At 36.7% G+C, this 16,732-nt stretch overlaps 3 protein-coding genes and 1 long non-coding RNA gene across 5 annotated transcripts; 1 reads left to right on the plus strand and 3 right to left on the minus strand.

Moving 5' to 3' along the window:
- Positions 1–1,660: 1,660 nt before the first annotated feature.
- LOC121797626 (chlorophyllase-2) lies at positions 1,661–3,246 on the minus strand. The gene is made up of 2 exons (XM_042196264.1): positions 2,795–3,246; positions 1,661–2,501 (listed from the first exon to the last, which is right to left on the minus strand). Exons 1-2 carry the CDS (start codon positions 3,056–3,058, stop codon positions 1,824–1,826), a joined length of 942 nt encoding a protein of 313 aa, XP_042052198.1. The 5' UTR covers positions 3,059–3,246; the 3' UTR covers positions 1,661–1,823.
- Positions 3,247–4,259: 1,013 nt separating this feature from the next.
- Positions 4,260–5,252, plus strand: LOC121801015 (protein SLOW GREEN 1, chloroplastic-like). The gene has a single exon (XM_042200491.1). It carries the CDS (start codon positions 4,260–4,262, stop codon positions 5,250–5,252), a length of 993 nt encoding a protein of 330 aa, XP_042056425.1.
- A 362-nt stretch (positions 5,253–5,614) lies between these two features.
- On the minus strand, positions 5,615–10,174 carry LOC121800314. 2 transcript variants are annotated; one of them, XR_006050476.1, is made up of 5 exons: positions 9,992–10,172; positions 6,508–6,666; positions 6,155–6,418; positions 5,977–6,060; positions 5,615–5,899 (listed from the first exon to the last, which is right to left on the minus strand). It is a non-coding gene; the product is annotated as an uncharacterized LOC121800314 (long non-coding RNA). The 2 variants fall into 2 exon arrangements; XR_006050475.1 differs by having other exon boundaries at positions 6,155–6,666; positions 9,992–10,174.
- Positions 10,175–10,462: 288 nt separating this feature from the next.
- LOC121798136 (protein IQ-DOMAIN 19-like) lies at positions 10,463–12,214 on the minus strand. Its single transcript, XM_042196986.1, has 4 exons — positions 11,639–12,214; positions 11,372–11,566; positions 10,791–11,297; positions 10,463–10,704 (listed from the first exon to the last, which is right to left on the minus strand). Exons 1-4 carry the CDS (start codon positions 11,927–11,929, stop codon positions 10,684–10,686), a joined length of 1,014 nt encoding a protein of 337 aa, XP_042052920.1. The 5' UTR covers positions 11,930–12,214; the 3' UTR covers positions 10,463–10,683.
- Between the last annotated feature and the right edge of the window lie 4,518 nt (positions 12,215–16,732).

The following is a 16,732-nucleotide window of genomic DNA, read 5'->3' on the forward strand; positions in this document are numbered from 1 at the left end:
TTGAATTGACTTTTCAATGGTCCAACAATTTTGTGGCATGTTACATGCGGTTTTCCTTCTACAAGATAAACAAATACTACTACTACTACTACTACTACTACTCCTACTAATTTATTTTTATCATCAAAACGATTATGTTAGACTCGACAATAATCTCTCCACTCGCAACTCAAAAGATGTTGAAAACTTGAAATAGCAACTGATTTATATTACTCCTAATAACTTCTGTTATTGCTAACTAATAATAGTAGTAAATTAGTAATAATATGGTGTGCCTGCACCCATGCATTTATTTAGGTATGCGGCATGAAGAGGTTGTTTCCACACTTGCATCTCCACGCCTCTGGATAGTACTCCAATGGCATACTTATCCCCGGCTGAATCGACACGTGCACCGCCTTGCACGGTGCACAACTCCCGCATTTTGATCTGCACGACGGCGGTGCCGAGCCCAGCCCTCCTAGCCGCCGCCGCTCCATCACCGCCCTTCCACCTGCGGATTAAACCGATCATTATTTAGGATGTTGATTTTTACTTGGAAAGTTAAGAAATAGGTCCTATAAAGGAGACGGGGGTTATTCAAGAATATATAAATAAGACTAGATCATCAACAAGTCGATTTGGGACAACTAGAAGTGGGCTACTCACCCCTTAAAGGCAACAAGTCAATACGAGACAAGAATGAGAGTTTGTTAAATACTAATAAGATAGAGACTACTTATTTTTGTATGTATAGGAAACATTCTAGAAAAATATATACAGTAGTTACTTAATTGGCGAGCTGGGTTGAAGAAGCCTAGAGCTGAAATGCAGGAGAGAAGGGCAAAAAGAGCAAGGGTGGCGAAGGAGAGGACTAGCTGCCGGCGGCGGAATACGGCCATCGCCTGAGTTTGTGACGATGCAGAATATGAGAGAGAATGTTTGAATGAAGATGCAGCTGAAAAAGAGGAGGAATTATTTTGAGTGAGAGTGAGAATAAAAAAGAGTGGGAGAATAGGAAATGTATTATTGGTGAAATGAAATGAGAGAGCGTTGCGTGCGATTGAGTCCAAGTCAAAGAGACATCTTATTACCTAAATTGAAAAGTTGTGAATGAATAGGTATGGAGATACGACCTTCTGCTGTTTACTAAACCTCACATCACCCTGCTACCACCCTACCACACCATTTCTACCTGTCTTCTTATACTCCTTTTTCAATATCGATCAAGTATTTTTATGAATTACTAGTAATTACCACCTGAGAGTTCCTTCCGTGGCCATCTCTTTTTCGTTTTTTAGAAGTAATAGTCTAATTTGTAGTGTACATGTGAAAAAAAATACAAGAAGAATTGTTAATGACTGAATGAATATGAGGTTGGAATTTGGTCCGTCTCACAATCTGCATAGATTTTAGTTCAATCTGTTGTCTGTTGTTTATTTTATTCTTTTTTTGTAATAATTGTAATTACTGAACTTGCTGCTTCTTTATGTTTGTTCGCTTTTTTTTGTGTTAGTAAAAGAGCCTTGGGAGTTGGGAGTATAATTTCTTGTTTTTTTCTCTTCTAACTGTGAGTGTTTCTTTCTTCATTTAATAATTGTAGTTACTGTCATTTTTGTAACGGGTTATTTTAGTGATAAAATACAGCTAGCCAACTAGGATATCTGTTCTGAGACAGACGGAAGTAAAAAGATGGACTCTATGAAAAAAAATGGTAAAGCTACACAAATTCTTTACTAGAAAGTACTACTAGTTGAAAAGGCAACAAAAAATCTGCAAACTACATTTAACATTTTGAATTGTCTCTTTATTAGTACTACATATATACTAGCTCTTAAATTGAGCTAGACTTGAAATTCAAATGCTTGAAGCTGAATAGGAACCATTTCATCATACCCTTCTCTTATTGCAACAAGTTCCTTCTCATCATCTTCCAAATAAGCTTTCAAAAATGCCACCAAAATCCCCCCAACAAATATCCTCATTGGCCCCCTAGACTCCCCATTCTTGCACAAGCAGTACGTCGACCTGCCCCGTATCCCATTAGTATCATCGTCGAGCATGTCAAGGTGGCCGTAGTCCTTGGCCACGCAGTAGTAAGCCGGCTTGCAACACTCACTGTAGAAGTCTTGGTGATTCACTCCTTTTGGAGCACACGGCGGGAAAAGCGGATTCCGCCTCACCTCCCCCAATCCCGCCCCCACCACTAGCACCGCAGTGCCATCCAGATCAAAGGAATGCGGAACGTAGGTGAGGACGGGTGGTGGAGTTTGCTTCCCGACATCGCTTCCATCGACCGGGTCAATGCCAATTAGGGCTGAGAACTTTAGGGAAGTTGATTTTCTTAGTGCTAATGCGAATGCAACTTTTCCCCCTCGGCTATGTCCAGCTAGTCCTAATTTACCAAGATCTGCCTTCACATTAGGTGGTAGAAGTTGCCCTAATCCCAGGGCCAACCAATTGGTTATTTCTGCACTAGTCTTAATTTCTCCATTTGAATCTGATCCTGCTATCAAGTACAACTTGTGCAAATTGAAACAAAAAAAATGAACATGTCATGACATGTCTTAGTTGATGAAAGATATTGTCTCATGCTTCTTCCTATCAACATTATCCTGTTACAATTTGATTAATTTTATAATTTCCATACAAATTAATTCATACTTTTTATATTCATTTTCATTGATTAAAAAACAAATGCTACAAGAAACAAATATCATCAAAGCAAACAAAACTAAAAATCTAATAGGAAGGAATTTAAGTATCAAAATAACATAAATTAAGAAGCAAAAGAATGTGTTATTATATAATTAACCTGCGGTGCAACGACGATGAAGCCATGCGATGCTATGTGTTGGAGAAGAAGAGAGTAGAAAGAGTTGTAGAGAAGATAGCCATGAAGGAACAATAACACTGGGAAAACACCTTCTTCTATGGGGCTGCATATCAACACTGGTTTTGGAGGGGTATTACTATTCTTATTTCTATTGCATACGCTTGGCTCAGCTCTTATTAATGTAGTGGTGTAATTTCCAATCTCAAAAACATTTGTGGAAGGAATAGAAGTTGAAGGACTCATGACTATGGCAATTCTTCAGCCTTGCCTTTCTTCCCAGCTATAAATGTGTTTCTATCTTGTGAACTTTTTTCGTTTATCTTTTGAAAGGGATAAGAAAAAAGTTAAATTTGTGTGGCCCTTAAAACCTCACTAGATGGGATATAGTGGGAAAGCTTGGAATTTTGTGGGATGGTATCTTGGAGTTGGGAGTTGTGAGTGTTTTAACGTTGCCACTCTTTTGTTACTGATAATATCTAGACTACTTATAGATAGTTTTTTTTAGTTTAATTTTGATTTTTACACTATTCATACATTTAAAACTACATAATCATATTTTGGAGCCTACCTTGGGAGAGATGGGCCCAGCCCAATTTACAATTGGGTTTAGCAAATCAAAATAAGAAATATTCTGCCGGCCTGATAGAATAAGCCCGGTTCGACGGAGAACTTCCAGATCCTTAGTAGTATAAATGAATTTTTGTTATTTATTTAAGGTTTAGAACTTCTAGAACTTCCTAAACCTATTGTATCGTTTATTTTAAAGAAAACTTTTATTCTCTATGTCCACCATTTAGATAACAATATTTTTATTTTCCGTGTCCACTATTTAAAGAACAATTTTGATATTTGGATTGTCCATGATTAACAGAACTATTTACTTTATTCAATGCTAAATTTTTACCATGGGAACCTATATTCAATCAACTTTGTACATTCAAAATTTAATATAAAACAAATATTTTTTTAAGTAGGTCCTATATTTCATGACTTTTTTTCTTTAATTTTTTCATCACAAAGTTAAACAATATATTAAAATTCGCACCAAGTCAAAAGGACTCTTTAAAAGGTGAATAAATGGAGTATAAACTTAATTGAAGTGACAGTATTGTTTTAATGGTAAATGGATGGAGTATTAACTTAATTGAAGTGGCAGGTGAACAAATCTGGGATGTTGTTTTCGTATGACAAACAAAAATGAAATTTTTTTTGACAAAATTTAAGATACGGATTGAGTATAATATAAATCACTATATCATAACAAAATTAATTAAGATAATCACAAAACTAAAATAAATCCAATATAAATCAAATCTCCCCCATATCATAACAGAAATAGTTAAGAAAATTGAAAGTGAGCACTTTCCGGTAACTGTTACAAGTATTTAAATGCAATTACGGTGGTCAATCAAATCCCATCTCCAAATCTAATCTCCAATCTAAAATGAAGTCCAATCTCTCCATCACCGCCCCTCTGCCGCCGCTGGGCTCCGCCGCCTCCCGCATTCTCCTCCCAGCCTCCATCCTCTCCTCACACAAGAAGAATTTCGCTATCAAAGGCGCCTCCTCCTCCTCAAACAATCCACCAAACCCCTTCCTTCCTCCCCTAAAAGCAGCCGCCTCCTCCTCCTCAAACAATCCACCAAACCCCTTCCTTCCTCCCCTAAAAGCAGCCGCCTGCGCCGTCATATTCTCCGCCGCAACATTCTGGAAGCTTCCCGCCCCTGCCCTGGCGCAGCTTCGGATACCGTCAGAAAGCGTAACGGAAACCATAGATAGCGCTGAGAATTCGAATTCTCTCCCGTTGAAATCCAGCTCCTACGCGATCCACGCGCTCAAGGCTCTGCTGGAGGAGAAGCTCCACGACTGCGACCACAAGGAGAGCCTCTCGGTTCTACGGAAGCTCGCCGCTGCCGAGCCGGAAAACGAGAAGTGGAGGTGCATGGCCGCGAGGATGCTGACGGAGATGGGGAGGTACGAAGAGGCGCGCTTCGCGTTCGAGGAGGTTCTCTCCCGGAATCCGCTCAATTTTGAGGCGCTGTTCGAGAACGCGCTGGTGGAGGATCGACGCGGGGAGAGGGAGGCGGTGTTGCCGCGTCTGCGCCACGCGCTGGAGCTGGCGGATAGGGAGATGAAGCCCAAGGAGGCGCGGGGCGTGAGGATGATCATGGCGCAGATGAAGCTCCTGGCGGATGTGCGGCTCCTGCGCAAGGAGATGGAGGAGGCGATGCAGAGCTACGACGTAATGGCTAGGGAGGATCCCTTGGATTTCCGCCCTCATTATTGTAAAGCTATGCTTTACAGTTTGATGCATGACGAGGAAGAGGCCGATGAGCAATTCGCTAATTATATACAGCTCCACGCAAAACAATATGGATTGGAAGCGTATATGTGGACTGCTCCAATTTTCAGAATGCTGCGTTTTGACGACTATTAAGATCATCATACACTAGTCATTTTCATTTAGAAAATAAAAAACACTTTCACTTATGAATTCTCATCTTCTTATTTATAGCCCAATTTTGCACTAGTTAAACATATTTCCAGATGGAGTACTTCAACTTGCTTATTATACTATACCAAACATAAACAACAGTGAATAAAAGACACGTGCAACTGCGAACCAAAAGTTACAGAAAATTTGGTTTATACGTTGAAAACAATGTAAAATCAAAGCAATTAAACTCACTTAATTATAACGAAACAATTTTGCAAAAATATCTAATCAAGTAATTGTGCATTGTTATTTGAAGACACACTTGGATGGCTTCAATCTAGTTTTTGTGGAATTTACTTTTGCATTAAAAAACTGGAGCTTACAAATCATATATGCGAGATTTTCGAATTGGAATTCGATTAGTTTATTGGTAGATGTACGTGAGTTCCATGTGAAAAGGATATAACGAGAATGACTATCTACACAACTGCAATCCTACGATAACCAAACCACACTAGCTAGCTGTAATTATAAGTACTATGCTAATGAATCACAGGATGGATGCCTCTTTCAACAGTAGTTTCACAGAATTGGAGCTGACAATGCAACCATGGCAATCAACCAACTGCAGGTGATAAAGCTTGAAGCTGCAACAAACCGGAATTAAACAGTTGACTTACGATGAAACAAAAGGTAACGCAGCATTCTGTAGAAAATTTCTCACCGCTGTCAGCAACTTCACTGGAGCTTTGTCGAGGGCTCGGATCCGATGAGTTCGTCGTGTTGTTTCTCTCCCCTCCAATTGCACCTGAAAACAAACACCCATGCTATGCATCTATCTTCTGATTTTTGTAACTTAATAAGTATGTCTAAAATAGAATTAAAATGTAACTACAAATTACGTTTTTTGAGGCATGGGAAAGAAGTGGAATTGAGCAAGTTGTACACTCACACGTGTGAGTGAGCATGGACGTCTTCTTGCACGTGCCCCCTCCACAATTAGTCCGCGAGCACATGATCAAAACACTACATGTGGGAATTAACTAAATGATCAAAGAAGAGATTGCAAATTGAGACTGGTTTCATAGGATCAATAAAGCTTGATTTGTTGTGGCTGGGTGAAGGAGCAGGAGCAGGAGCAGGAGCTTTATCACCGCTGAAATTGACTGCACCTTGAGATAAACAAACAAACAATGAAAAACCTAAACGACAGTAAATGTAATCTGAATATTTGGTGAAATTAGAAAGAACTGACAGTCGGGAACAACGCAAGGCAGGAATTTGAAGGAATTGCCATCGTGTGGGCGTGATTGTGTCCACCCTTTCTCGCTTTCACACTCGTATCCAAGACTGGTTCTATTCGAAGCCACGCATTTTCCCTTTCCACAAACAATTACTTTGCACACTTTATCACCTAATTATCAACAATCTCGTAAATATGAGATACAATAAGCATTCCCTACTTACACACACGTATTTTCTTTCAAGAATAACATAGATTTGAAATGGAATATGCATTCCCTAGGAAGCTTGTTTCAGGAAGAAAATGGAGTATACTAAACAAGGATTCCATTTCCATAGTCAAATCCACGAGTAATTTGTTCCATGAATCACATTAATAATAAATATAGAAAGTACGAATGGATAGAAATCCATGGTTCCATCCTAAAACCAATATTACCAATTGGTGATAGGTGTAGTGACCCATTAGAATTATATAGTGGTTTCGTCTATGTGAACACCAATGTGAGATAGTTGTAATATATTATTTTAGTTTTAATTGCCAACATGAATTTCATTGCAACCTAAAAATCGTGGATTCACCTAAATAGCCGGCTAAATTTTAAGGATTATAGTTGAAAGTCTATAGCCAATAAAATCTATAGTTCGATTAGCCCGATGGGTTGACCCTACGTCAACTATTGCATATTCTTCCATCTTTCTAGTATTTACAAGATTTGACACTTCAATATATGCATTAGTTTTATTAATACTCTCTTCATCTACAAAAATTATCTCATCTTTTAATTTCCATATATCCACCAAAATTAGTGCTCATCATACAAAAATGGGAAGTTACTTCTAATTGTCTCATCTATTTTCTTATCTTTCTCTCTTATACTATATTTATATTTACATCTTATGCTTCTCTCCTACTTTACCCACTGAATCTATATCTTTCTACTAACAAGTTCACAAAAAATATAAAACATTCGGTAATTAATATTTAACAGTACAATATTTATCAAATATCAATCTTAGACTATAGTATATTTTAAATTTATACTAGTAGTATCAATTGTATTTGTATTTGTGTTAATACTTGTCTAGTAATATCTTTAATTAATTTTTTTTAATATTTTTATGTATTATAAATGTAGGATGTATAGAAATAAAAATATATAGATTAGATATACTCTCTCCGTTCACCATTAAGAGTCTCATTTCTTTCCGCAAGTTTTAAATATTTTAAGCAAAGTGGATGAAAAAGTTATTAGAATATGAGTCTCACTTGTATATATTAGTTTTAAATGAAATATGAGTAAATGAGTATGTACTATTAGTTTTAAAATTTAAATAAAATATGAGTGGAATGAGTTAGTGGAATGTAAGGCTCTACTACCATTTATAGTGAAAATGAACTGTGACACCTATTTGTGGACGACTAAAAATAGAAAACGGGACTTGTATTCGTGGACAGAGAATAATGTTTATTTCTTTAGGCAATTAAATCGCAAAACTAGCACGTAATTTGAATGTTTAGAGTTATGGTGAAAATTTTAATCTAATAAAATTCCAATATGATTAACCCGTAACTAAGTAATAGTAGTGGAGTAGTATTATTTATTGAACTGATGCAGTTTAATTATATTCCTAATGAAAAATAAGACAATCCCGTATTCACGAATACATGCGTGAATTTCAATTTCACTAATCACTTAGAAATGAAAGAATACGGTATCACATAATCGAATTACACACAAAATAATAGTTTCACTTATATGCCCCATATCATAAAATTTCATTTCAAGAAACACACAATAAGAAAAAAAAAGTAGTTGCCTCATTTTGCAATCAAAGAAAGCCCATCGCAATATAATCAACCCACAACTCCACAAAACAGAGTAATACAGTAGAAGATTAAACTGGAAATGGAAATACCGAAATCAAAATTTTCGACAAGTTTAAGAAAACAAAATGGCACCAAATTAATAAAGACAAACCGAGAAATGGGATGCTGAATTTGGCGGAGGCAGATCCCAGGGCCAGTGTAATAACAACAAAACCAAAAAACACAACTGTTGCCATATTCAAACTTCTATAGCAAAATGTGTAGTGAAATTGGAGCGTTTTACAGAAAAATAGAACTAAATAGCTAGGTATTTCGGTGCAGCAATTACTTGTAGAACGAGATCTATGAAGTCAAAGGTATAATGAGATTCGATGGGTGTTAATGTAATAATAATGGTTGTGATCATAATCTGTTATTATCTTCTCTTTTATTGCTGCATCCTCCTATTTCAGGAAATAAATCAGATATGTGTAAGTAGAGTTGTCATTTGGACCGATCCAAACCCAGAAAATTTGGGCCTAGGACAGACACATACACCACGGAAGTAGTAGGCTAGGCTGGATTGAGTTTCTTTATATAAATTTGGACTTATTAATTGAGTTTGGATGAGTTTCGCATTTTTCATGCATTTCTTAAAATGTCATGTATTTTTAAATAAAAACAAAAAGTTACATTTAGATTATTAAAAGTATTTATAAAATTTTATTTTTTCATAGTTAGTATATATTCATTCATAGAATAATTTTAAAATTACATAATTATTATGTATAAATAAATATTCATATTTAAATTTATCTTATTCCAATTAATTTTTAGAAAAATAAATATAAGAAAGAATTTAAATAATACTTCATACAAAATTGACACATTTTTTTGGGCACAGATTTTTAGGTAATGGTGTTTAGCGGTTAAATGAAGAGAGAATATAGTAGCAGTGAGAAAATTAATAAAGAGAAAAGTAGGAGAGATGATAAAGTAAGAGATAAATAATGTGTTGTTTTTTTGTCATTAAAAGAAATGTCTCACTTATAGTGGAACGACTTAAAAAGGAATATGTCTCACGTATAATGGGATGTAGAGAGTATAAAATTTGATTATGTTTTAATTTACATACAATTTGGTTTGATTTGATTCAAATTTCAAATCCCAATCTCCTTAGAAAATAAAATCAAACCAAATAAAAAATCCAAAAAAATTGAATTTTATCTATTATGATTGCTTAATATATGATATAGGAATAGCATTCACTTGAATATAAATAGAATTTACAACCCACAATGTCGCACCGTAAAAGTATTTACTCTCTCATATTTATTTCATCAACTTTACAAAGTGATTTTCTAATCATGTGAATAAAATGATACTTTTAAATTAAAGCATGAGAAACATTATATAGATGTAAAACTACCCAAAAACAGCTGCATGTCACCCATAAAATAAGGGTATCATGTAATCACAATATATGAAACAAGAGACTCCCTCAGGAGTCAGGATCCCAAAAACAAATACAAAAAATATAAACACATACTAATTCATTAATTAATATCCAACTAGCTACTATAATTGTTGAACTAACCTTAATCGAAATGGAAAGCTTACTGAATAAATACACACACAAAATCAAATTAGGCAGAAGTTTTCTGACAAGAGCAATAAGAAGACATACCGAGAAATGGTGATAGAAAAGGGACGGCGAAGTTGGCGGCAACGGTGGAAGATTGAAGAGCGATTGTAACTACAAGAAAGACAGCGTGTAGCCATTTCCAAACCTCCTTACAAAAGTGAAAATATGTAAGATTAAGATGAAGATAAAAGGGAGTGACAAGTTAGGTATTTGGTACTGCAATTAATTACCATTTGTAGGAGAGCGGTTGGTAGTAGTTAGGCTTTTGTTTAACGTCACTATTTCGGAGCTTCATTTTCTACTTTTTGTTTTATTAACAAATCATTTTACTGGAGCCCATTAATTTGTTTTCTGAAGCCCAAACCCTAAACCCTAAGCCCAAAAACTTACACCTTCAGCCCAAAACTTGGTTTAATTTATAGCAATTAATGATTTGGTGGATATATTAGTTGTGAGTAGCAAATGAACACAACAAAAAGCAAAATCACTAGTAGAATGTGTGGACTAAAGCAATACACAAAATGCAATTAACTGCTCCACATAAACATACATCAACAGATTAAGCAAACTGTTTACACTAGAATGGAAATTACAAATCTTGTAACCAAGAAATATGATCAAAATCTCGAAACCAAGAAAAAAGGTTAAAACCAAAACCAAAACCAAAACCAAATCAAACACGTTATACTATATATCAAGTCTGATGATTAAATTACTCCTCCTGTGTCAGCAGTTCAAAACCTCCCTCCTTGCACCTGAATCGAAATCAAATCAAAACTCACATGAAATTTGCAAAAACATAAGTAAAAAAGGAAAAGAAGAGGTTAAGAAAGTGAGTGACCTCAAATCCAACCAAGGATCTACAATAGTTGGAGTTATTAGAAAGCAGAGTGGTAGACGATCCACACTCACTATCCTTGAGTGAAACAGCTGATCTATCAAGCTTCACAGACCAATGATAGTGGGAGGACGACCTCTGCATCCTGACCGCCCTAGGCACGTTCCGGCCCTCTATGGAGGGGCGGCGCCTGTCTAGGAGCATCAAGGGGGCCTCGGGGGGCCGCTGCTTGGGGGCGCTGTGGGACCGCACTTTAGCCCTGGACGACTGCGTATTGGCCATGTAGTTGGGGCAGTCGTTGTAGAGAGACTCTGCTTTCGGGTACGAGAATGGGAGCCTCGCGTGGTCGGCTTTCGACACCACGGCTGAGTAGCACTGCGGACTGCTCTCCAATGAGTACTCCTCAGCCTCAGCCGTCTCTTGCATTTGCGAGTAGCTGTTTCGGCCTCTTGTTGCCGGCCTGTACTCGCCTAGATCCATCTCCACGATCTTCACATTCTCTTCCAAATCCTGCATCATCAATATATTCTTTTGTAACTGCATTCTTCTATAAAACAGTATGAAGATCAAGCTAAAAGATTTACTTGATTGGAATTTTTAAACATATTTTCATGGGTGGATTTTGTGTGATGCAAGCGGTGGGCCCGGGCTCGGGCCTGCACCGCCACCAAGGCCTGCATACACCGCAGCGTGGCCGTGGCTTGCTTCCTCACCAAATGGCCCCTCACCAAGGCCTGCAGCTTCACCAATCCTTTCAGCGCATTCAAAGCTTTTCTTGCCTGCAACTCACTCAGATCAAGTAAATGTTAGCATGTTCAAACTCGATTTGTTTGATCTGAAATGAGACGCACCAAATACGCGCGAAAAACTGCTTGGATCTTGGTAGCTGCCACGGTGGCGGCGGCCTTGTGTTGGGAGGCCGGGGCGGGCAACGGGAGCTTCTTGGGCTCGTTTTCGATGTGGATGTCGAGGGGCTTGGGAGGGGCTGCGGCGGCGGAGGAGCGGCGGAAGCTCCAGCGGCGCTTCTCCTTTGGGGTGGTGGGAGTTTGGGGGCGGTGCTCGGTTTGCTCCTTTTCTCTCTCTTTGGCCTTTTCTTTCTTCCCAGTTAAGATGTTTCTCAGCCATCGCCCTGTTTTCCCCATTTCTCTCCTTTCGCTGTCTGAATCTCTTCAGACAATACAAAGGAAGGGAAAGCAACGGATGATGTGAAGAGCCTAGCTTAGCTTAGCATGTTTTCTTCTTCAGCCTCTCTCCTCCCTCTCTGAACTACACATATATGATGATTAGTAGCTTTCAAGAAATAATTGCTAGCCTTTATGGTTGATGTACTTTTACATTTACAACTCTCTTGCACTTTCAATCTTTATCAACTGTAAAATAGGTATTATTGCAATAATGGTATGTAAGAAACAGAGAGGAAACAGGCCTATTCTTCAACTCTCTTTATATGATATAGATAATGTGATTGACTAAGCCAATTAATTAAGGCTAATCCACTCTCTTGTGAAGCCCTTATATATTCCTTTGTACTCTTAATTAAACTTCTTTCCTCTTTTGCTTAATTTGCAAGATATATTAAAGAGAGTCGAATTTTAAGAATTTGGAGGGGGGCACGTTATCCTAACACGCTCCTCGATCTTATGATGAAAATGATTAATTGGGATATCATATGATTGAATAAAAGAAAAGTGTGGATTTGGAAGGAAGACTAGTGATAAGAAAGCATGTGAAAAATTGGTTGGACAGATCAGAACATGGTTAATCCGTGTAGAATACTCATGTCAAGACAACCACATTAAAATTTGGGACTTGGTTTCGATCATTATATTCATTTCTTGTAGTTGTGTTTTTGCTTTTATGAATTTACTTTGCTATTACACTTTTGTGCATGTGGGGTGAATGGAATCTAACCCAAACTTATTTCATTCACTTTATTGCTAAAGGTGATACTTCCATGTTACTTCCTCTTTCTCTCTTCGCGCTGGTGTGACAAGAATCTAGATATAGCTATATTCTAGAGTTCTAGATGTAAAAGATATGACAATATTTTTTTAATATGGAAGTCAATTTCATAATTACTAATATTATTATATGCCAGCATTTAAAGATGATTGCTTCTACTCATGCTATAGCCCTTTCTCTACATTCCTCTTTCAGATTATTTTATCATGCTTTGACAATCCTTCATTTGTGAGAATTACTCATAAATTCACACACGTGATCATTTTGCATAATTAAATCTATTAGTACATGGTTAGTTGCTAAAATATCATCTGCTTTGACTTCATTTTAATTTCAAACACATTTTATGAAAATGTTGAAGATCCAACAGTGTGTTTTCCTAGAATATTTTGTAATGAAAGGAGTTTTTCAATAGTATCATTATTGATACCTAAATTTAAAATTGGATTAAAATACGAAGTAGAGAAATAAATTAAATAATAGTACTCATATTTATTATGAATGAATTTTATAAAAGTATGGTGACCAACAAACATAACAAAATTAGTGGGGAAAAAATTAGATTAAAATTAGGTATATTGGGAATAGTGGGGTTTTATGGGATCTAGCACATGGTCACATCTACAATGCCCAGCTGTGGTGCTCTATATTACTCTTTTAATACCACTACTTGCTCAACCCTATTAACTATCCTATCTATTTCTGTTTATTACTACTTATTAGTGCTCTTTGATACTGATACATGCATTTATTCTTCACGTACATGCATTTATTTTATCAACACAACTGATACGAAACCAAGATATGTGTAATATTTGGTGGCAAATTATTAAATCCTGCCCAACTATAATTAAAGCTGCAAATTTGTCAATTGAATTTTGTCGTGAAATAATTTCCGACATTATTTGATCTCGAATAATTTTCAATTTCACTTAGATGTTACTCATGAAATTAATTTTCTTGTTGATTTAATCTATGTAAGCCATAGCAAACAAACTAAAATTATCTATATTCAAATATCTCAAACTCGGGGACATTGATTGTCAACTCACGACGTTGATTATCTCATCTAAATATATGTGAAATTTGATATTTTGATGAGTCGTAATTAATGGCTAAAAGAATTTTTCTATATGTATTAGACTCGAATTGTTTACAAAAAAACAAATTATGTTTTTGTACGTAACATATATAGTATGATCACATAATAATAAAGTTATCTGTTATTAATATTGTAATGTTTTAGATGTTGGAATTAAAGATTATATAAATATAAATATGATTGGTTGAGCATCACATGGATTGTTTGATTGCTTCCCCCTTTGACTTGACTGTTTGTCTTTAGGAAGCCGCTCTTGCGTCTAAATTCAATAATTTACTCTTTGGCAATTGGAATTTCGGAATACAAGCTATTGAAGATTATTACTGTCATTAATTAAACTTTATTGTATTGAAATCGACCCAGTAATTAATGAAAAGGAATGTGAAATTGGTTGATCTACAATGGGATGAGTTTCTATATACTATATGCTACCTTTAGAAAATAGGAGTTGCAAGAAACTATACCTTTTTTTAATATAAATGCTTTAATTCATTTTATGACATACATAATACATAGTTATCTATAAGGCTATTACATGATGTCACACTCTACACTATATTTTCTACCATCATTTCATACTTCCTTTACCCTTATCTTCTAATACGCACTTTCACCAGTTATTCGTATTTTAAATCGTAAATTGCATTTTCTATACATTACGATAAACATAAAAAGTACCAACCAAAAACAGCCAACATGTGTTTATCAACTCTGATTTAAAAACATAGTACAACAACTAACATGTGTGTATAACCTTCGATTTAAAACTATACAAAATATAGATCATTGAATAATTTGCCATCATCACAAGAGAATAAAATGTTTGGACGTATTGCTGCTTCTATTGATGACTGAGCCATTTGTGGTGGAAAAATTAAATCAATGTCCAAAATTTTAGTGAGTTTTTAAATTAAACCCCAAACATCCAAAATATTTAGTACTAGTAAATTTGAAATCTCAAGAAACGGTATGTGCCCCCTTCAAGTTTGTGAAGGAACTATGCAATGAAATTGACCATGCTGTGTGTCAATTCATTCTTCAGTTTTTTTTACTTGGTTCATTGTTTTTCCTCTCGGTGTATATACATACATCCTGTTAAGGAACGCCTTTCCTTAACGGTCGGAATCCTCACAATCAAGAAACAGAGACCGTAGTCGTCGAGCGCCCAAGAGGTTTGGGTCGGCGATGACGTCGGTCGAGGGGGGTGCTGGGCGCGAGAGAGGTTCTCGTCGGCAGCCTTCGAAGGGTTTCTTGAAGTACAAATAGTTGACCCAATTTCACGTTAATTTTATTGATAGATTGACTGCATATTATGGAAGACTCCACACATATTTATAATATGTGTGGATACAAAAAGATATGCTAAATCCCTATAATATCTAAACAAAATAATAATAATAGAAGATATGAAAGATATGCTAAATAATAGTAATAGAAGACTCGTATCAACTCCCCCACGGTTAAAATCCACCTTGTCCTCAAGGTGGGAACCACGACACCACGAAGAGTCCCTCCGGGATCAAACGCACAAGACTGCCCTCTCTTTTTCAATATTTTCTTTGTGTTGCTGATTGCGGTCTTCTCCGTAACCAATTTTACAGTCTTGACTCTAACCTCATCCTCAAATAACCTTCTCTTCTCTTCCATTTCCTCTTCAAGGTTGTACTTTTGTATCTCCAAAGCAGCCTTGTCCATCCTCGCGATTTTGCTCTGCTTTTCAGGATGCATACTTAAATCCTTTTCTTTCGACTCCAAACTAGAATCAAGAGCTTCAGGTTTCATCTCTTTCTCGATCAGCCTCAGAAAGGTGTTGTTGACCTCATCTCTCTTTTGGTAATAGAGTCATTCTCCTTCCTTACCTCTTTTTGATTCCACACATTACTAAGTACTATCAACTTCTCTTCCCTCTTCTCTTCACCATCGTGCTAATCAATTTTCCACTCCTTTTTCCTTGAGCTTGAGACACCCGCTTGCGGTTGACGAGGAGAGGCGCATAATGGAGCTTTCACGGACATCGATAGCAAGGGCTGGCAAGGGCTCGGTGCGACTGACTATGGGGCGGATAGCGGCGGGTTTGCTGCGAGTACATCGGGTCTGGAGTCTGATGAGGCGGTGGCACCGGCAGCGGAGGCGCATGAAGTTTGCCAATGCGTCGATTGGCTGCGTCCAACCGGGTCTCCAGTTTGTCAATCGCAGCATGTATGCGATCAAACAACTTGGTTGTATAGGAGTCTTCCAAATTTGGCATCCCAAAGTCTTTTACGGATGCAAGAGGTGGCAATGGTGATGATGGTGAAAAACTGATAATATAAAGAAAATGATGTGGGTGTGTTTTCTCCGCCGTAGAAATCGACCTCTAATTAGGGTGAATGGATGCGAAGGGTGAGAACCGATGAAAGCACGAGTTGTTAAGGAACGCCTTTCCTTAACGGTCGAAATCCTCACAATCAAGAAACAGAGACCGTAGTCGTCGAGCGCCCAAGAGGTTTGGATCGGCGATGACGTAGGTCGAGGGGGGTACTGGGCGCGAGAGAAGTTCTCGTCGGCAGCCTTCTTGAAGTATAAATAGTTGACCTAATTTCACGTTAATTTTATTGATAGATTGACTGCATATTATGGAAGACTCCACACATATTTATAATATATGTGGATACAAAAAGATATGCTAAATCCCTATAATATCTAAACAAAATAATAATAATAATAATAGAAGATATGAAAGATATGGTAAATAATAGTAATAGAAGACTCGTATCACATCCTCTCAGCATTTAATTTCATATTATTATTATTGACCAGTTAATTAATTTAAATTTATTCATTGTATTCTAGAGCTTGAAATTTGATACCCATTTGCTAATACATTGATGTGTCGTTGTAT

Source organism: Salvia splendens, chromosome 4 (genome assembly GCF_004379255.2).
Source record: "Salvia splendens isolate huo1 chromosome 4, SspV2, whole genome shotgun sequence".
Lineage (NCBI taxonomy): Eukaryota > Viridiplantae > Streptophyta > Magnoliopsida > Lamiales > Lamiaceae > Salvia > Salvia splendens.

Bases quoted from the DNA above. Each gene is read 5' to 3' on its own strand.
- LOC121797626 (XM_042196264.1), bottom strand. From the start codon at position 3,058: ATGAGTCCTTCAACTTCTATTCCTTCCACAAATGTTTTTGAGATTGGA. The intron at 2,502-2,794 runs GTTAATTATATA...AATTTGCACAAG, and splicing joins TCATCGTCGTTGCACCGCAG to TTGTACTTGATAGCAGGATC.
- LOC121801015 (XM_042200491.1), top strand. From the start codon at position 4,260: ATGAAGTCCAATCTCTCCATCACCGCCCCTCTGCCGCCGCTGGGCTCC.
- LOC121798136 (XM_042196986.1), bottom strand. From the start codon at position 11,929: ATGGGGAAAACAGGGCGATGGCTGAGAAACATCTTAACTGGGAAGAAA. The intron at 11,298-11,371 runs GTAAATCTTTTA...TTGATGATGCAG, and splicing joins TGTTTAAAAATTCCAATCAA to GATTTGGAAGAGAATGTGAA. The intron at 10,705-10,790 runs GTCACTCACTTT...ATTTCGATTCAG, and splicing joins GATCCTTGGTTGGATTTGAG to GTGCAAGGAGGGAGGTTTTG.